Source organism: Colossoma macropomum, unplaced genomic scaffold (assembly GCF_904425465.1).
Source record: "Colossoma macropomum unplaced genomic scaffold, Colossoma_macropomum, whole genome shotgun sequence".
Lineage (NCBI taxonomy): Eukaryota > Metazoa > Chordata > Actinopteri > Characiformes > Serrasalmidae > Colossoma > Colossoma macropomum.
In genome coordinates, this window is record NW_023494807.1 from 33,511,246 (window position 1) to 33,532,486 (window position 21,241).

A 21,241-nucleotide genomic window follows, 5' to 3' on the forward strand; every position below is an offset into this window, starting at 1 on the left:
GCAAAAAAACTGTACCTTGCCAAGTGAAATGATCTAAAATCCAGTCAGTCTATCTACTATTTCCTATTTTCAGATGGCTGTGCACTTATTATAAGATTATCTAGCTTATTTCTGGGTCATTCTCACTATAGTGGCAGATAATTTTACTGATTTAAGCACATTTCTTAAAACAAGCAAAATAATCTGCCAATATACTGAGATCATTTTACTTAGTAAAATTACCTAAAAAAATAAGGTAAAAAAAATAAATTCTAGAAATTTAAGTTAAATAATCTCATTTGTTTTGTTTTTGGTGCATCACAAATGTTCATGCAACGTAAAAGTCGCCTGCTGTTTTCAAATTTTGCTAAAAATAAAAAAATAAACAAAAATGAGAGGGTTTTATTCGCGACACCATACATGACACAAATATGGCCAAATATGCCGTAATTATTAAATTCTCTGTATCAGCAGGTTCACAGACTAATAACAGTGAAAATGCATTTTAGAGCTTCCAACTAAACCTGTTTCTGCTACAACTTAAACAGATCTATATGGTTATTTACTGTGCTTTACTGTCCCCCAAACACAAAACTTACAGATGAAGATGAGCTGTGAGTGTTTGGAAATCATTTCGGCTCATTTGCCACCCTGACGAGTCTTTCTGCATAAATTAAGCGCTGTGTTTCACTGATTATGTTGTCGGCTCACAGTTGACATCTGTTTGAAAATGAGGTTTTCTGGTTTGTAGCGAGTGTATTCAGTGTCTTAGCACTGATGCGTAAAATTCAGTCATATGATAATCACAGGTACGATTTGTTTCAGGTTCAGTGACGGCAGGAACGTCCCCTGATTGCTGAGCTGAACTGATAGATTTGCATAAATGAACAGATCAATTTGAATAACTTGATTTAATACGTTTTCTGCTCAGTGCATTTCATAATCTGTACTGTGTCTGTGCTGTTGCTGCTAGATGGTCCTTTTGAGGCAACTGTGTGATGATTTAAGCATGCAGTTAGCACAGCGCTAATTGGTGGGGTATACGCTTCCATTACCTGTAAGCAACATTAGCCTCATAGCCCCAGTGCTAAAACTATAGAAGCAAACTTCAGACACCAAACATGACTGGGTTGATCCACTACATTAAGGCCCAGTCCCATTTCTTCTGTTTACCCCTACCCCTTGTTTTCCAGGGTCTCCTTGTCTCTTGGAGCTGAGTTACAGGGTAGTGGTTGAGATCTTCCCTCTGAAATGGGAGCCCTCAAATAAAAAGAGCATCACTTCATTAACAGCTACCAGCGCTGCTCTGTAGGCGACCCTGCCAGTCTGCAGTGACAGCAGAGGAGGGTAAAGTTCAGCTCCTCACTGCTGGGCTTTAGTTACATTTAGGGCATCATATGACTTCAAAGAGGGGGGCAATTATTTATTATCACCCACCCCTAATTCTTCAGTGATATGAAGCTGAAGTCAGATATTCACCAGATTCTTGTTCAAATTTTCCCAGTTCCGCCTTAAATGGAGCAGCAGTTCTGATGCCTGAGGTGCCAGAATGTAACCATTTAAGGTAGAACGGGAAAGTTAGCTAGCTACCGAGACGTCAGCACTGTTAGTGATTTTTTATGTTTATGAAGAAAAGGATAATTATACACAAACGACATTAAACTAAGAAAATACAGTGGTTATTGTAATTTTTTAGAGTAAATTCTCACATTCGTGTGTTTCTTTGGTCTCTTGTTCAGCCATTTTCTGTTTTTTCTTTTTTCCTCATAACTCTCAATTTGGAGTCTCTGAAAACCCTCCGTTTTGAGGGTCACGTAGCCCCAACACTTCACCCCCCCCCCCATCTCAACAAGAATCAGGACACCCTACCCCTGGATGTGAACGCGCAAAACAGAGGGGTAGGGCTGAGTGGTAGGGGCGAGGGGTGAATGGGACGAGGCCTGAGACTAAGAGGGCTGAGAATGAGAGATTTTGCCAAGCTGTCGCTTTAACGCATTTCACTTCTTCCTCCTGTAGGGTCCCATCGGTCCAGCCGGAACTGAAGGAAAGCAGGGAGAGAAAGGCGCGAAGGTGAGGCCGAATCCGCCTGGCACATGCTGGAGATCACACGGCAACACATTGAATCCGTACTAGCCGAGTAGAAACCACAGGATTTTCATTACTGTGTGGAAAGTTTTCTTGGTCTGAAGCTCTGCGGTCTGTCATGCGTGCAGGCTTTTGTCGTCTGACGTCAGGCGTGACTCTGTACAGACGAGCAGAAGCCTCTTTTCAACTTCTCCGCACATCAAAGACTAATTGGATGCCAAGATAGCTTAATCCGCTCGGTGTGTTCTGTCAGGGAGGCTGATAGAAAATCTATATCTTCTTTTTTTCCATCCAAAAAGACCCAATTTTCAGAGCAGCTGCGTGAACTGATGATATTAACCATCCCATCAAAATTTTACTTCACCTTCGCTCAGACGAAAGAAATGTTCTAATTGAGATCTGCTCTTGGTCTCGGGTTCTTCTCCTAAAGCCAGTTCGAATCAGAGTGAGACTGAAGCTGTTTTCTCCTGTTTCCTGAGAAATAACCTGGAGATTTTCTCACTGTCACACATGTGGATTAACTCTTTAGAGTCGGACTCGTCTCAGCCCCGTCTCAGCTGAGTAATTTCTCCATAAGAACAGTGTGAGATCTCATCATTCTCTTATTGAGCTCTGTTCTAGATCACAGAACCCTCTCAGCAGTCCGTCAGTGCAGGAGAAGTCACGCTTTTCTCCTTCATCACCAGAACGTCTCACAGTGAGACGCTGATGTTGATCTCCTCTTTTCTCTCCTTGTTTAAGAGAGAATTCAGAAATCAGTGATCCTTTATTAATATGATAGAGATCTGCTTTACTTCTCTGAGACGATCTCAAGGTTTTCTCAAGATCGTCTCAGAGAAATTAAGCAGATCTCAGTATCATATTGATGAAGCGTCACTGATCTCTGAGCTGTTTGAACTCCTCAGGAAAAAGAGGAGTCAACTCAGGTCTCACGTGAGAGTTCTGGTGATGAAGGAGAAAAGCATGAGTTCTCCTTCTGCACTGACGGACTGTTGAGAGGGTTCTGTGGTCTAGAACAGAGCTGGATAAGAGAACGATGAGATCTCACACTGTTCTTATGGAGACATTACTCAGCTGAGACGGGGCTGAGACGAGTCCGACTCTAAAGAGTTAATCCACATGTGTGATTTTGATCAAAGTGAGAAAATCTGTGTTTTATTTCTCAGGAGAAAACGGCTTCAGTCTCACTCTGGTTTCAAACTGGACTCGACTGTGTCCAGGAGAAGAGCCTGAGACCAGGAGCAGATCTCATTTAGAGTATTTCTTACCTCTGTGTATCGACTTTGTGCCATACACTCAGTCTACATTACATAATTAATTAAATTTAAACATTATAGCATTATCATCACCGGAGATGACCAGCTTACTCCAAAAGTAGAAAACTCATGAAATAAGAAATATAGTTATAGTGTGTATATATATATAAAAGCTGTGAGGGTTATACATACTGATTTCTCCTCTCTCCCTCAGGGTGACCCGGGTGCTGAAGGGCCCGTGGGTAAGACTGGACCTGTTGGCCCTCAGGGACCCCCTGGAAAGGCTGGTGCTGAGGGTCTAAGAGGCATCCCTGGCCCTGTGGTAAGAGATAAAGGATATTTTAAGGATATTTAAGATGTTTACAGAGAAACCTCCACTTCCTCAGCTCTGATTGACTCTTTAAGGCGAGATGCAAGGAATGTGCCTATTTCTGGTGTCTTATCTCTTAAAAGATGGTTCTTCAGGGTTCTTTAGTAAAGAAAATGGTTCTATATAGAACACATGAACACTCAAAAACACTTTGCATGCTTAAATGGATCTTTGCATGGTGAAAGGTTCTTCAGACCGATGGAGAATGTGCTGATTATAGAATCTTTTGAAAAGGGTTCTATATAGGAACAAAAAGGGTTCTGCTACTGTTACGAGCTTATGTAACAATAGAAGAACCCTTTTAGGTACATAGAACCACATACAACACATTCTCCATCAATCTGAAGAACCATTTCATGATTCAAAGAACCATTTAACCATGCTCATGGTTCTATGTAGAACGATTTTCTTCACTAAAGAACCCTTAAAGAACCATCTGGTGTACCTTTTTCATTATGTGATTTTTGAGTGCTGTTGTTTAGTTGATGTGATCTAACAGGCAGAAATCAAAAAGATTGTTCTTTAGTACAGGAAGTTCTATATAGAACCATTTGCATGTCTGAAATTGTTTTCAGATTGATGGAGAACGTGTTGTTGATGGTTCAATATAGCACCTAACAGGGTTCTTCTATTGATGCAAGCTTGACATCGCAACTACAGAAGATGGTGCTATATAGAACCACTTTGATAAAGGTTCTATAGGGAGCCAAATATAACACAATCATTACATTAATCTGAAGGACCATTTCACCATGCAAAGAACCATTCAAGCATGCAAATATATAGGACTCATGGTTCTAAACAGAACCATTCCCTTTACTAAAGAACCATGTTTTTTGATAGTGTACCTTTTTAATTTAGCATGAATAGGAATATAAATCAGTCACACTTCAGGCCAAAATGCTGCGTGTAAGGATGGCGGCGATTCGAGCTGCGCAAAAGCTTTTTTACACACTATTGCATTCTAAAATTTGTCATGATGCAGTTCATAATGCGACGCAAGTGCAAGCTGCATTCTGAGCATTACAGCAGGGGGCGCTATAGTGGCAGCCAAGCCTAGCTTAACTGTCTATTCTCGTCTACTGTTCACATGCTTAGTCACTGTGGCTGTTGGAATAGCAGTAGATCCCGTTCACGGACACTCTGATTTTTCGTCTAGCGCCCCCTTGAGTGCGAAGTGTTAGCCCTGTGTGACATAAGAATGCACAGTGAGTTTGTGTGTACAGTAAAATAAGCCTTAAGAAAGGATGAAAATGAATTTGAGTCTGAATGCTGTCGAGGGTAAACAAACGTACCGTGCTCTTTCAAAGTGATTGATTGGCCTGTTTATCCGTTCGGTAAAAGAATCTCATAGAACGTTCTTGCAGTGCTACGTAGAACACTGTGTCTAGCATGTGCAAGCTGTATGTTGTGTGGGTTTGTGCACACATTAGAAACTCTAGCACACTGGTACTGGTTGAGAGCCCCCTAGTGGCCGGAGCTTCTAAGCCAGTAGACCCAGTTTGTAATTTGCCCCCGTTAAAAAGCCTGGAGCTCAGTCAAGCTGTTTGATTAGATCTAATAGATGTTCTACACCTTCACAGGGTGAACAAGGACTTCCCGGAGCTTCTGGACAGGACGGACCCCCTGGACCACTGGTAAGAAAACATTGCTAAATCTGCATTACTCACCTCAACACTTCACACAACTATGTTGAATCACTTGATTTAACATTACTGCTCTTGGTGTGTGATGATGTCTTTCCCCCTCATGTTTAGGGTCCTCCCGGTCTGCCCGGTTTGAAAGGTGACCCCGGCAACAAGGGCGAAAAGGTACGGTTTATTCACAGTTTCAATACAAACCTCCTCTGTTTACCCTGAAACAAAAGCTTAAAATGTTTGAGCTCTGAATCACAGCAGCTCACAGCAGCTGAAGAGGATGTTCTGATGGGAGTTTTGTGCACACAAAGGAGCCGTTTCTCTTATTGAGCATATTTCATTGTATCGTTTATTATATTATGGAAAACAGTGTCGACTTGAATAAAAATCATCAGTTTCTCAAACAATAGTGCTGAGCTCTGCCGACGTTTGAAGCCCTGAGAACTATACATTACAGAGCTGTGCTTTCAGTCTGACAGATGATGATTAAACTGTTACTTAGCCTGCAATTCATAACCAGCACAATATACGCTCATAAATCTGTTTTATGAGCAGACGCCGGCGCTGCTGAAGTGTATCAGAGTTACAGCGAGCCAGGAGAAAATAACTGATAATGAATTCTTCCAAACACTTCACACATCGCACACTAAAACCACTATAAACACCTCTTTATACCAAAAAATTATGACCCGTCTTTATTAGAGATAAAGTTCTGTTTATCTGCTCTGTTGTGGGGAGAAGGTAGAAAACAAAGGGTTTATTGGCTGATTTGTGCACTCGCTGTAGTGCAGCAGCTTTCCAAGCCATTTAGAAGTAGCCTGTATTTTTAGCCCTTTATGTTAAACATAAGAAAGAACACTAAGTTCCAGGATGTTAAAGAAAGCAGATTATATTGAACCAAACAAAGACAGTTAAATCCTGCTGATTGTAAATTAAACAGCTGTGCTGGGGTCTTAAACTCTTCCTCCTCCTGTATGAAGGATTTAGCTCCAAAATGCATAAATGCCACTTAATGAATTTTGGGGTTGAGCTTCACACATACAAGAAATATCAGTGCTATATTAATGTAAAAATGCATTATTTGACAAAGTGCATTATACGCCAGCTGTTATTCCTCATTCCTGATATAAAACCTTCCTCATTACAAATTAATGTATATGGCATTTTGGAGTTAAACCATTTAAAAAGTTATTTATCTTGGCATTAAACGTGTTTGTCCAGAAAAAAAGAGCAATATTAGAATAAATGCAAAAATATTAATACAGTAAATAGATTTTCTGTGTGTCAGTATGCCGTCTAACCTTATTTCCTGTCCTCTCCTCCACAGCGTCCAGTGTTTACAGATACCGTTCAGTGTCTGCTTTATCTAATCAGTACATCATTAAATTAATGATTTGAACGAATCCTTGTGAGTGCAGGGAAAAGTCAAGAACCAAACCTGTGTTCTTCTTACCTACATATACATAACTTTACTGGACACAGCACATTCTGACCACTGTATTTATATTTATGTGTATATATTCTAATGTTTTATACTGTTTCACTGGCAAAAACACACTTACTGCACACAGATAAATCATTTTAAACCATGTTATACGTTGTATATAACAGTGGGTGTTTAGCACTGAGTGATTAGACCTTCAGAGATGCCTGTGACACTGTTTGGTTCTCCCTGCTGTTCTTCGGTCTGTAGTTGTGTTACACAGTACTGTAATATACTGTCCTGCTCTGTTGCTCCATATAAAGTGGAATTTAACCTGTTCTAGATCACTGTGCCAATACCGACACCCTTCTGTCGAATCATTCACTTCCGGTTTATTATACATCAGTTTTATGCATCAAATGGTTCAGCAATGATTCAGTCAGCTGTTAGAAAGCTTCAAATCTCAGGATTCGACTCCCACAAACCATTTTATGATCCGTTATTCACAGCAGTGTCTACTGACTCATTTGCAGCATCAGCACCAAATGAGCAAACAAATCTGTGTGTCCTCACCTTCAGAGCCTCATCGCCTCCACAGAGGCACCATCATCCAAAGCATGTGGTCTGATAACACAGCAAGAGTCAGAGATCAGTCTGGAGATCTATGAGTCAGGAGGAAATAAACTCCTCCGTTCTAGACTCTGTTACTCTGAGTCAGTAATACATACTGTTACTCTAAAAAAACTTGAGTGTTTCCTTTCAAATGAGACCGAGATCGTGACTGTAGCCCAGAGTATGTGGGAACAGCGCCCCCTTCACTCTGGGTACACTGTTACAGGCTAATATGGGGTGACAGTTAACAGCTTAATGTGTTGTCCTCCCTCTGCAGGGTCATCCTGGTCTGATTGGTCTGATTGGGCCTCCAGGTGAGCCGGGAGAGAAGGGAGACAGAGGCTTACCTGGACCTCAGGGAACAGGTGGAGGCAAAGGTGACCCTGTAAGTGATGCACCAACCAGCACACCTGCAAACACCATGATATAAATCATATAAAAACTGGTTTGTGCACCTTAACGCTGATGTCTGTCTAAACTATGTGAACTTTGTTCATCTTCAGATGATGGTGTACGTTATTACCACAGTTATTGTTCAGAGCCTTGATGTGGTGATGTGTTGGTTTGTTTCTGAATGCAGGGTCTCGGAGGTCCTCCTGGTCCTGTTGGTCCTCCAGGTCCTCCTGGTATTCCTGTAAGTTTAATTCAACTTCCTTTAGAGCTGCTCGATTATGGCACAAATCATAATCACGATTATTTTGGTCTATATTGAGAGTAAGATTATATGCTCTTATATATATCATGCATTCACTGAACTTTAAAAACTAACTAAATTAACGTTTTAACAGTGGAACTGTAAATATACTGTAACTGAACTGTAAATGTAATTCAACTGAAAAACAAACAAAAATAAAGGAAAGAGGCGCTGGATTTATAACACTAGACAGAACAAGAGTGTCATTGAGAAACAGAATGCAGCACAATAATTGTTTCATCTCAATTATAGTGTTTTCATAATTGTTGGAAGCCAAAATTATAATTAGAATTAAAATGAGATTTAATAACCCAGTCCTAACTTCCATACACAGTTCCTGCTTTTATTCCTGCTTTAAACCTTTTGCCGTCCATGATTTATCTTTTTCTCTGTCCATAATTAGGGAACCCAAGGACAAAAAGGATCTAAAGGATCTACTGTAAGTAACTGAGCCTCTATAATATAATATTTTGTATATATGTATATTTTGCTGCTGTCTGTATAAAACCTTGCATCTCCAAAATGGTAACTTTACAGGAGAAGGAAAAAACATACTTTACTTTTAATGTAAGTCAATGGAACCAGATGTTTTCCATGTAATTTTGGGTTGTCTTCTTTTGGTCCATTGATCATGAAATTTACACACAATGTAAAGAACAACAGGCATTTTCAAATTATGTCAAAAACTGAAAAACGACAAAATTGGAGATACGATGTTTTGTTCCAACAGCGATATGTATATTATATTCATACTTGCACATCTATATTTTGTTTACCACTCTGCTGTCTACATCATCACTTACCACTGTTACTTTCCTGCACTTTATATGTAAATAATACTGTATTTCGCACTTCTGGTTAGATACTAACTGCATTTTATTGGCTCTGTAACTCTGCACAATGACAAAGTTGAATCTAATCTAATCTAATCTAATAATATTCACTACAGGGTTGGATATTAGCACCACCATCCGCCTAATACGGGTGATTTTGTGTACTGGCGGGAGAATTTGCCCGACCTACCAGCCACAGTGGCAGATAAACAAAAATACACACAAATAACGCAACTGTAACCTAATACAGACTGAATCACGAGTCTGATGTTTCACTCAGACACTTTAACAAGGAGACTCAGGAGGTTACAGAGGCAGCTAAATGCTAATTACCAACAACGGTTTAAAAAATCGCTTCAGATCCAGCAGCCTGGGCTAACGCTGCAGCAAACAAACAAAAACAGTGTGGAGTTCACACAGGGGTCAAGAGGTCTGAAGAGAAAACCTCCCCGGAGGAGACAGAGGCCGAAGAGGGGAAGGTCAACAAAAACTCATTTTCTTTAATGAGAAAAGCCAAAAATGGGGAGTCCTGTGATTGGCTAGTTTACAAGACAAGCCAGATAATGTTTCTTATTCAGCAGTATCTCCCTGAGTCTGTTCTTAAGTGTGTTCTTGATAAAGATCCCGAGGCATGTCGTGTTCTTAAAGCGCAGAACTGTTCTCACCTTTGTGCTCTTGAGTGTGTGGATTCTGTTCTTGACTAAGAACAAATAAGAGAACACTGGTGAGTCAGAGTCTTCGTTAAAACTGCGTAAGTGGGTTTAGGAAGAAATTTCTTCTTAAGAACGGTTGGTGAACGAGGTCCGATGTTCTGTTCAGTATGTCGTCAACGCGCTTCGGGTGCTAATGAGGCTGCGTTCACACAGCAGGTTAAAGGGTCTGACATCCGGGCCTGAATGAGTTCCAGCTCGCTGTGAAAAAGGCCATGTTGTCCAGCCGCGGCCACTTCTCTGGTTTATTTATACTTCGCTTTCAGCCTTTTTTATTTTTTGGATTTTTTTCCAGTTTTCTCATCAATTTAGTCGTCTCCAGTTCCACCCACTAATCAGGGCTCCTCCAATCACACACTACCCCCAGCTCTAGGAGGGTGAACACAGTGTTCCTCTGAGTTCTGTGAAGCTCCAGCGCATCTTTTCATGCAGCGTCACTGTACAGCTGAACGCGCTCGGAGGAGACGCTGACCACCAGATCTGTTACATCAGCTAACAGTGATGTAACGCCTGTGCTGGCTAGCTTCACGCTGAGTGATGGGGGAGCGAGGACAGTTGTGCTCTCTTGGACTCCCGGACACAGACGGTTGTAGCATCACCAGGGATCGAACCCGTGACCTCCTGATGGTGTCCTGATGTGGGTCGATGCTTAGTGCTTTCAGACTTTTCACTTCAGACATTTTGCTGGACCACGTGTTATTTTCACCACAAATTCCTTTGGAAAAACTAAAAGCAGAAAAATTGACTTTTGGGATGGTGACGTTAAATTCAGGTTTAGGTCTATATACTATTACTGAATACAGTAATACACAAATCAATAGAAACCTATAGAAGTCCTCGCAAAGACTGTAAGACAAGATGATGTCTGTGTGTCAGAGTTTAAATATTTACGTTATGAAAGATCTTGTATTATTTTTCATACGCAGTCACACCTTCTCGTTAAAACAAAGTGTCTGGTAAACAAATTAAGTGGCAGGTAGATTTGGGAATCCAGCTGCTGCTGTGGCAGACGGACAAGAGTTAATATTGAGCCCTAATTTACGAACACATCAATATTCACCTCTGAGAGTGATTTAACTGTAAACATACAGTGCTGTTTAAATGTCTTGATTCTGTGAACTTTTATTGTTTTTCCTAAAATATGAGCAGTTTATCATTTGTTGCTGCTGCAGTTTCAGGATTAGTATGTTTATCTATGCATGTGTCTTTCATTAACTGTTCAGTCCAAAATGCACCCTCATCTGTGTTTCTGAAGGGTCCAGCGGGTCAGAAGGGAGAGCCTGGACTGATAGGACCCCCCGGAGCACCTGTAAGTAAAGACTCCATAACCTTTGGCTTAACATGATATTTATTTTTTAAAGCAAGAGAACTTTTCATAAATCTGAATGGCAGTGATGGGTTAATATGAGTCAGAGATAATTAATATGAAATTACAGCATCACAACAGAATCATGTTTATAAATAGAACCATTACTCTCTTGAAAAGGTGGTTCTTCGAGTGTTCTTTTTACAACTATGCGTTCTATATAGAACCCTTTGCCTGGTGAAGGCGTTCTTCAGATTGATGGAGAACATGTTGTATATGGTTTTATGTACACTCTTAAAAAAGATGCTTCAAGGGTTCTTTAGAGAAGAAAATGGTTCTATATAGAACCATGAGCACTCATAACTGTTTGCATGATTAAAGAGTTCTTTGCATCATAAAAGGGTTCTTCAGATTGATGGAAAATGTGCATGAATGTGCTATAGATGGTTCTTCTGTTGTTACAAGCTTGACATCATAAAAACAGAAGAACCTTTTTTGGTGCTAAAAGGAACCCTTTTCATAAAGGTTCTATATAGAATCATATACAACATTCTCCTTCAATCTGAAGAACAGCTTCGCCATGCAGAGTTCTTTGAGAGTTCATGGTTCTATATAGAACCATTGTCTTTACTAAAGAACCCTTGAAGAACCATCGATTCTGTTAACTTCTATGTGATATTTATATCTCTGGTATTTGGTGTTATTGATCTGTGATTCTGTTTCAATCAGGGTCCTCCTGGTGACATCATCCAGCCGCTGCCCATCCAGATGTCCAAGAAGTCGAGGAGGTCACCAGACATGCAGGACGACGAAGCGGCCGGAATGATGGACTACGGCGTGGAGGGCATGGAGGGAATGGAGGACATATTCGGTTCCCTCAACAACCTCAAACTGGACATTGAGCGCATGAAGTTCCCTCTGGGCACGCAGGACAATCCGGCCAGAACCTGCAATGACCTCCAGCTCAGCCAGCCGGACTTCCCTGACGGTGAGTTCACAGAACATAGGGACGGGACGATTAGCACACTTGAAGACGGTTCTTCAAGGATTCTTTAGCAAAGACGGTGGTTCTGTATACAACCATGGTTCCCTGCATGGTGAAACGGTTCTTCAGATTGATGGAGAACATATATGGTTCTATGTAGCACTAAAAAAAGGGTTCTTCTGTTGTTACAAGCTTGACTTCATAACCCTAGAAAAACTAGGTTTTTGGTGCTATATAGAACCCTTTTCCAAAAGGTTTATATAGAACCATATACAGCACATTCTCCATCAATCTGAAGAACCATTTTACCATGAACTGGTTCTATAGAGAATTTATGCTTCTAAATAGAATCATTTAACAACCTCTTTAAAAAGATGGTTCTTCAAGGGTTCTTTAGCAAAGGCAGTGGTTCTAAATAGAACAGTGGTTCTTTGCTGGATGAAATGGTTCTTCAGATTGATAGAAAACATGTTGTGTATGGTTCTATATAGCACCAAGAAAGGTTCTTTTATTGTTACAAGCTTGACATCATAACACTAGAAGAACCATTTTTGGTGCTATATAGAACCCTTTTCCAAAAGGTATATAAAGAACCATATATAACACATTCTCCATCAATCTGAAGAACCATTTCACCATGAACCGGCTCTATATAGAACTTATGCTTCTAAATAGAACCATTAAAAAGAAGGTTCTTCAAGTGGTTCTTTTTAGAGCCATGAGTTCTATATAGAACCCTTTGCTTGGTGAAATGGTTCCTCAGATTGATGGAGAATGTGTTGTATATGGTTTTATGTACACTCTTAAAAAAAGATGGTTCTTCGAGGGTCCTTAAGAGAAGAAAATGGTTCCATATAGAACTATGAGCACTCAAAGAACCCTTTGCATCATAAAAGGGTTCTTCAGATTGCTGGAAAACACGCATGAATGTGCTATAGATGGTTCTTCTGTAGTTACAAGCTTGGAATCATAAAAAATAAAAGAAACTTTTTGGTGCTAAATAGAACCCTTTTCACAAAGGCTCTGTATGGAATCATATTCAACACATTCTCCTTCAATCTGAAGAACCATTTCACCATGCAGAGAACCATTTAAACATGCAGAGAGTTCATGGTTCTATATAGAACCATTGTCTTTACTAAAGAACCCTTGAAGAACCATCTTTTTTAAGAGTGCACAAAACCTAATGATTATATTTCAGATCTAATATAAATAATATACGAATCAGTTAAATTTCTATGAGTAATTAATGAGTTTCATGCTGTTGAACTGTGTTTTGGTGACAGGAGGATCAGTATCTGTGTAAATATCAGTGTTTAATGTGATCTGATATGGTTGGATGTTGGAGTTACAGTGTGCTGTGTGTTTGTAGGGCAATACTGGATCGATCCCAACATGGGATGCATAGGCGACTCCTTTAAAGTGTACTGTAACTTCACTGCGGGAGGTGAAACCTGCATCTACCCTGATAAAAAGTCCTCTGGAGTAAGTACTGTCCATTAATAACACTGACCTCTAAGCTCCGCCCACAAACGCTTTCCTTCATAGGGACTGTCGTGAGGTCAGACGACGTAACACTGAAATGACATCTTAAGAGAAATCATCTTAGATCTCATCTGAATATCTAATGTTTCTCACTCTGAGGTGATTGTGTGAACATTATACGATTATTCAAGTTAATTCTGTTTTTTTATTGAGTAAAAGTATCTCACTATAGTGGCAGATCATTTTCTTAAAATTAAACAAAATGATCGGCTTATATAGCGAAAATATTGCTTAATAAAATTTCTCAAAACATAAAAAAACATGTAGAAATAAGATAAATAGTCAGTGTAATGAGAAACATGGCTTAGTTTATATCACCTTTAATACCATAATACCTACATTTAGAGTCAGTTATTCGTTCAGCCTAATGAGAAACTGTAGAACAGACTCAGTTTATATCACAATACCTACATTTAGAGTCGGTTATTCATTCAGCCTAATGAGAAACTGTAGAACAGACTCGGTTTATATCACAATACCTACATTTAGAGTCAGTTATACATTCAGCCTAATGAGAAACTGTAGAACAGACTCGGTTTATATCACAATACCTACATTTAGAGTCAGTTATTCATTCAGCCTAATGAGAAACTGTAGAACAGATTCAGTTTATATCACAATACCTACATTTAGAGTCAGTTATACATTCAGCCTAATGAGAAACTGTAGAACAGACTCGGTTTATATCACAATACCTACATTTAGAGTCAGTTATTTATTCAGCCTAATGAGAAACTGTAGAACAGACTCAGTTTATATCACAATACCTACATTTAGAGACAGACAGTGCAAATGTGCAATAACAGGCATATATGGTGAGAGGCAGATGACGTGTATCTCAGCCCCTCTTCATAGGCTCATAACTCCGGATGTGAGTGTCGTATGATCTCGTGATAAGATGGAATGGAAAGGGCGACTCTACAGATTCAGAAAGTGTTTGAACTGGATTTCTGAGCTGGATCATCACAAATAAACACAAACAGATACTGAAACAGCCTGTGGACCTCAGAGGGTTCATGAATAATGAATGGAATATTTACAGCTTGTCTAAACTCACTTCAGTAGCTGTGAAAGAGCACACGTGTGGGCAAAGTCTGAATAACGCAGATTAGATTTGTGTTTCAAACCAAATCAAACGATTTGCCGTCATTACTTTTGTATCTAAGTCTGTTTATTTTTCTCCACACAGGTTAGAATATCTAACTGGCCGAAGGAGACGCCAGGCTCCTGGTTCAGTGAATTCAAGCGTGGGAAAATAGTGAGTGTCATTTGTCATGGATTTGAAAGGAGAAGCGAGAACAGACAGACGGACAGACAGACAGCAGCTTGTTTTTTGTTTAGTCTGGCAGATTCTGTCAGCAGCTCCTTCTTCTGTTTGTTTCTGTAACCTCTGCTCTGCTCCACAGCTTTCCTACGTGGACGTGGAGGAGAGCTCGATCACCTCGGTCCAGATGACGTTCCTCAAGCTGCTGAGCTCTTCAGCCCGGCAGAACTTCACCTACATCTGCCACCAGTCCGTGGCCTGGCACGACGCCAAATCCGACAGCTACGACAAAGCGCTGCGCTTCCTCGGCTCCAACGACGAGGAGATGTCGTACGACAACAATCAGTTCATCAAGGCCCTCTCAGACGGCTGCTCGGTAAACTGTCACAGAAATATACTGTCAATCACAGTCAGAGCTGACCTTTTAACCACAGTTCATCACCAGCAGGGACAAAAGCATGCTGAGGTTTCAGATTATTTCAAATCGGATTGGATTCAAATCGGATTAAAGCTTTTTAAGTCCATATCGTGTTGTGTTTAAGTAGAAGAGATATTTTATGATTTGAATTTGACAAACCATGATTTTGTCATTGAAACAGAGGAAGTCAGACTGTAATGGTGATGCTGAATGTAAATCAAATGCACATGTGATTCATCAGGGCCGGTCTAGATCATTTGAATACTGGAATAATTGAATAACGAGTAATCGTTCATTAAATTCAATTCTGTATTTGGTTTTTATTAATAATTTAATCAGTGAAGGACTTTAAAACAGTCAGTGATTGTTACAGTATGGAAATTGTTGGTGATAAGTCGATAATTCTAATTTGCTGCAGGGATGCAGGAAGGTGTTTTAAGTTCTGGGTGCTGAAATTTTAAGCAGAGTATTTGTGACGTGACTGATGATGTCCTGCGAAACATAATTTGCATCAAACAGAGGGCGTCAAACAGAGGGCGTCAAACAGAGCGCGTCAAACAGAGGGCGTCAAACAGAGGGCGTCAAACAGAGGGCGTCAAACAGAGGGCGTCAAACAGAGGGCGTCAAACAGAGGGCGTCAAACAGAGCGCGTCAAACAGAGGGCGTCAAACAGAGGGCGTCAAACAGAGCGCGTCAAACAGAGGGCGTCAAACAGAGGGCGTCAAACAGAGCGCGTCAAACAGAGGGCGTCAAAGAGAGGGCATCAAAGAGAGGGCATCAAACAGAGGGCATCAAACAGAGCGTGTCAAAGAGAGGGCATCAAAGAGAGGGCATCAAAGAGAGGGCGTCAAACAGAGGGCGTCAAACAGAGCGCGTCATACAGAGGGCATCAAACAGAGGGCATCAAACAGAGGGCGTCAAACAGAGGGCATCAAACAGCGCTGTAATGTCACGAATGTGCTGGGGTGAGCAGCTCCAGAGCTTCGGACCTGATGCCCCAGGAAGACAATCTAAGCCGGCAGGCAAACAATGAATCATTTAAACCCTATACTTCATTGAAAACAGTAAAAACTGAGAAATTTTATTGTGTTTTTACAAAAATATATGCCTGTTTTGAATTTAATGCCAGCAACACGTTCCAGAAATTTAGGACAGGGCCATGTTTACCACTCTGCTGCATCACCTCTTCATTATTTCAATATTTTATATGTTGTCTTTGTATTATTTTCAGTTAAATATAGGGTTTGAATGATCTGCATCATTGCATTCTGTTTTTATTTGCATCCTGACTTTTTAGGAAACGAGGTTGTAGTTATGTGATCAAATAATGGTATTTGCTTACCAATTTAAATAACGATGCAATGTAAATCGAATTCATAGCAAAACAACAACAAGTCTAGACTTCTAAGGGTTAAAGGCTGTTAATGTTGGTTTTCGGGTTATTGTTATTGATCGTCCACTGATGGAAGCGTCTTTTTTTGTTGTTTTTAGCTGAAGCAGGGCTACGCGAAGACCGTGCTGGAGATAAACACGCCCCGTATCGATCAGGTGCCCATCATTGACGTCATGTTGAATGACTTTGGAGATGCTAACCAGCGGTTTGGTTTTGAGGTAGGCCCGGTCTGCTTCCTCGGCTGAAGGGCTTCCTCAGGTCAGGACGGGTCGAGCAGTGTGGACAGCTAACATCGCCACACACACACACACATACATACATACACATACATACACACACACACACACACAGACACCCCTACACACACTTTTGTTGGCTAACACCAGCGCGGTGCAATCACCATGGGAATGTTCACCGTCCTCGTGTGGCCGCAATGAAAACGACTGAAACCTGCAACCGGAGAACCAACGTGAGGAAAGACGTGAACTGACTGGAGAACAGTGGTGCACTTTCAACTAAAAAACGGAGGATCACTTCCTTTCTCCATCCATCCATCCCTCCATCCATCCATCCATCCCCAACCAAGCCGAATCCCTCCATCTGACCCCAGCCAAGCCCAATCCACAAGCCCAATTTTACAGTTATGCAAAATTACAGTGCTAATCCCAGTGCCAGGCTTAATCCCAGCCTCAGTTTTATTCCTAATCCCAGTTTTATCTGAAACCCTACATCTCTAAAGGGCTGAACCAACACAGTTTCATAGTAGATAATAAATAATATATAATATATACTGAACAATAAGTCCAATCATAAGAATAATTCACCAATTAGGATGATGTTATTTGCATAATGCTAATCGGTGGTTGTTCACATTCATTGATTTATTGCCAGCTGTCCCTTTAAGATTAATAACCAAATAATAAGACATTTCCTCTCCCAATCCCAATCCCAATCCCAATCCCACTACCCTTGGATGTTCCTCCAGGTGCTTCCTAGAAAACACCCCCAGCAGCAGCTCTCGTCCTAAATACCCGAAAACTTGAGGTGCTATGGAAAGTGCATTGTTTAAATATAACTGTAATTATTATTTTGTACATTTTCTTTCTGATTCAGTTTTCAAATCTTGCATGTGTATCAGAAATGCATCTGACTCTTTCATCTGATGAAATGTTGGTACCTATACAGAGAGAGTTTTTCTCCAGATATGGTTCGTTTTTTAATGTTTGTTTTTTATTTTTACCCTGATGTCCCTGTCATCACTCCAATAAAAGCAGCATTCAAAAGCATCCTATATTTGTAATGATAGAGCATCCCTCTTGTAGATATTGACCACTTTAAGCAAAGACGGGTGTCCAAATTTCCAATTGGCCGGCTGCAGATTGTGAAGTAGCGGCTGGAAGTGAGATGTTTGTGGACTTTGTGATTTGACCCAGTAATGTTCTGTGTTCTTACGTGGAGGCTGTGCTGATCACTTCTACAGTGCAGTCCTGACTCAGGAGAACTCCACCCATCTTCTCTCAGTGTTTGAGTGGTTTGGTGTGAAATGGTTCTCAGATTTCTTCACAGCGTTGGTGATATAATTATGTAATATCAATGATGGTAAAATCGTGGTAAATCTGGATTAATACGTTTCTCATTAACTGTCCTGTGATCTTTGACCCCTTCAGTGTTTAGAATCTCTAAATAAATGATTTTTTTGCTTCATATTTAATGACTTTTCCTAAATCAGGGCTGTCAAACTCAACCAACTCAACTGGCCATCGTTTGTTCAAAATGTGCCAAAACTACATTCAACTACAATACTTGAGCGATTCAAGAGCAATTTTAAATAAAAACAAATTGTTTTATATAAAATAAGACTACATTATATGCAGACCACTGTAAAACCAATTTAAATGTCCACGGTAGGTTTATTAAAACTGCCCATTCGCTTGAACTGGACACCTGACCTGGCATCTTCATTCTGTTTGGTTTGTTTTTGTGGTGCAGTCCCATAGATCATTGTTGGGGAGGAGGTGGGAGCACACACTATGTTGCAGTGCATGCTGGGAACTGTAGTGCAGTTCATGGTGAAATGAGTGAATATTAATAGAAAATGAAAATCATGCTGGCCGAATACGACTTGGCCCTCGGGCTTTGTGTTTGACACATGGGTCCTAAATTAATGAGGACAACTGGGTATAAAATTAACATGTTTTCAATATCCTGTACATATTTTGTACGCATCATCTGTGTTCTTTGGGGTCCTGTTGACCACAGACTGTTTTAGCTGTACAAAACAGAAATGTCAACATTTTACGCACATTTGGTTGTTTTAGATGACATTGAGGCCACCGTTACATGCAATTTTATAATCTTCCCTCTGCTTTAGGGCCCAGACCTAACAGAACCGCACCTGTATCAGCGCTAGAACCACTTATAGTTAACACCACAGCAGAACTTTGATTTTTAGATGTTTAGATTTAATCGCTGAGTGCAAGAATAAAAGATCTTAGTAAATCTGAGAGCTGTTTCACATCAAACCACTCTGACCGACTTTGTTTACACCTTAACCATTAAATTATGTAGAAATTTGGAAAGATCAGTGGAGTTGTCCTTGTCTCAGACTGACTTCAGTGGTATATACCTCTTTAAGGAAGTGCGAGAAACCCTGTACACACTGAAAAACGTGACGAATTAACTTGATTGAAATATGTACATCATTTCTGCATGAAAGAACACAGTTTGTTTACTTTTATTGTGTTTTATTCACGTGAAAATGATGGGAATCGAGTAATTCCAGCACATTGCTTCAGTTTATGTCTATATATTTTGGGAGGGGAGTTAATAAACACATGTTAAACATCTGCTCTGCTCTGTTGTGAATGGCAACACTGCCCAGCTCTCAGATGCTCTGTGATCAGAATTGGAACGTGATTTTCGTCAGTTCATCGATATTAAAACTGGATTTTGACCAGCTCTGTATTAGATGTGTTAATTGTGGACTGTGTGTATGAATCAGTCAGCCATGCATTTTTGTTCTGTGTTGCTGTATTTGCTCCGAGGCTTTGCTGCATTCCTCGTATTTAAGCTTCTGTGGTACGATGTGTTCAGATGGTGTGGTTTTATCTTGCAAGGCTCCGGCCGTTTTGTTTGATTTCTTCATATTTCTTTTGTTTCCTCTCTCTGGATCTGTGTATGTCCCTCAGTCCCCCTCCAGATACATGACAGTAGACTTCTAAATTTATACGCTCGTGTAATTTTGCCTATAATTTATGTAAAACCTGGAATAAATGATTGGTACAAAGTAGGTAGTTCTGCTCCATTCTAGTGCTGGTGTACTTTCTTCAGGAGTCTTCGACCCACTTGCCGTGAAGATGAAGCGAGTAAGTAAACACCATTATGTTTTATGCCGTTTCGGCTGGAACGCAGCTGAGGACAAACAGTCTTTTGTTTTGTTTTGTTTGGTCAAATCACTTGGAATTGATTTTTATTTATTTATTTATTTTTGTGCAAGAGAATTCCATCGCGTTTCGATCTGCACACGTCTGCGAAGTCAGACAGAGTTAAAGCAGAAAAAGTGGAGTTTTTTTTCCCCCCTTTGGTCCAGAAAAAAGTCCAGAACAAAAAGAACACAAAGGAAAGTCCATCTGTAGGTTTACATGCATTAAGATCTCATTCAATTCCAGCGTGTTTGTTAATGAACGGCCTAATTAAACATTAACTTGTTTAAAATGATACAAAACATATGTGAGAATGAGGTTTCAGTGCTGTGTGCTCTTAAAAAAAGTTGGTTCTTCAAGGGTTCTTCGGTGAAAACCACGAACAAAAACCATTTTAATGCCTAAAAGCTTCTCTGCATGGTGAAACGGTTCATCGGATGGATGGAGAATGTTGGAGAAACAGTCTTTTGTTTGGTCAAATCACTTGGAATTGATTTTTTTTTTTTGTACAAGAGAATTCCATCGCGCTTCGATCCGCACACGTCTGCGAAGTCAGACGGACTTAAAGCAGAAAAAGTGGAGGTGTTTTTGTTCTTTGGGGTGATTTATGGGTTTTACAGCAGCTGTGGACAAAATCCAAAGTCCAGAACATCAACAACACAAAGGAAAGTCCATCTGTGTCCTTCCTCCATTCCTCCATCCATCTATCCATCCCTTCCCAACCAAGCCAAATCCGTCCATCTGACCCCAGCCAAGCTGAGAGCGTACTAAATCCACAAGCCCCATTTTACAGTTATGCTGAATTACAGTGCTAATCCTAGTGCCGGTCTTAATCCCAGCGTCAGTCTTAGTCCTAATCCCAATTTTACAGCTAAACCCAAACCCAAAACCTCTAAAGGCTGTATGTGGGTTCACACTTTAATTCTTCACCCTCATAACTACAGAACCACCGCGGTTTCATAGTAGATACTGAATAATTTATAATATATACTGAACAGTAGTATATTAAGTCTCATAATGAGGATAATTTGCCAATTAGCATGATGTTATTTGCATAATGTTCATCAGTGGTTGTTCACATTCATCTCATTTTGGAGCGCATTTCCAATCCCAATCCCATTGTCCTCGGATGTTCCACCAGGTGCTTCCTAGAAGTCCCCCCCCCCTCTCCAGTCAGTCTTCCCTGAAACTACCACCACCATGTTGAAGGCTCAGTCTGAACTCGCTGAATGTGGCTTTGCTGAGCAGTGACTGAACAGCAGCAAGTGCTCCTCTGTTTGTTCAGACAGACAGAACTCGAGATGTTCAT

The 21,241-nt window shown here is 40.4% G+C and overlaps 1 protein-coding gene across 1 annotated transcript in view; it reads left to right on the forward strand.

The window, feature by feature from the left end:
• col11a1b (collagen, type XI, alpha 1b) overlaps positions 1-17,067 on the forward strand; it is a 178,180-nt gene extending 161,113 nt beyond the window's left edge. The window contains exons 55-67 of the mRNA XM_036555885.1: positions 1,996-2,049; positions 3,535-3,642; positions 5,274-5,327; positions 5,448-5,501; positions 7,640-7,747; positions 7,943-7,996; positions 8,460-8,495; positions 10,855-10,908; positions 11,635-11,893; positions 13,263-13,375; positions 14,625-14,693; positions 14,842-15,075; positions 16,609-17,067. Of these exons, the coding sequence (XP_036411778.1) occupies positions 1,996-2,049; positions 3,535-3,642; positions 5,274-5,327; positions 5,448-5,501; positions 7,640-7,747; positions 7,943-7,996; positions 8,460-8,495; positions 10,855-10,908; positions 11,635-11,893; positions 13,263-13,375; positions 14,625-14,693; positions 14,842-15,075; positions 16,609-16,755 (1,344 nt within the window). The 3' untranslated portion in view covers positions 16,756-17,067. The remainder of the gene's footprint in view (positions 1-1,995; positions 2,050-3,534; positions 3,643-5,273; positions 5,328-5,447; positions 5,502-7,639; positions 7,748-7,942; positions 7,997-8,459; positions 8,496-10,854; positions 10,909-11,634; positions 11,894-13,262; positions 13,376-14,624; positions 14,694-14,841; positions 15,076-16,608) is intronic.
• The last annotated feature ends 4,174 nt before the right edge of the window (positions 17,068-21,241 follow it).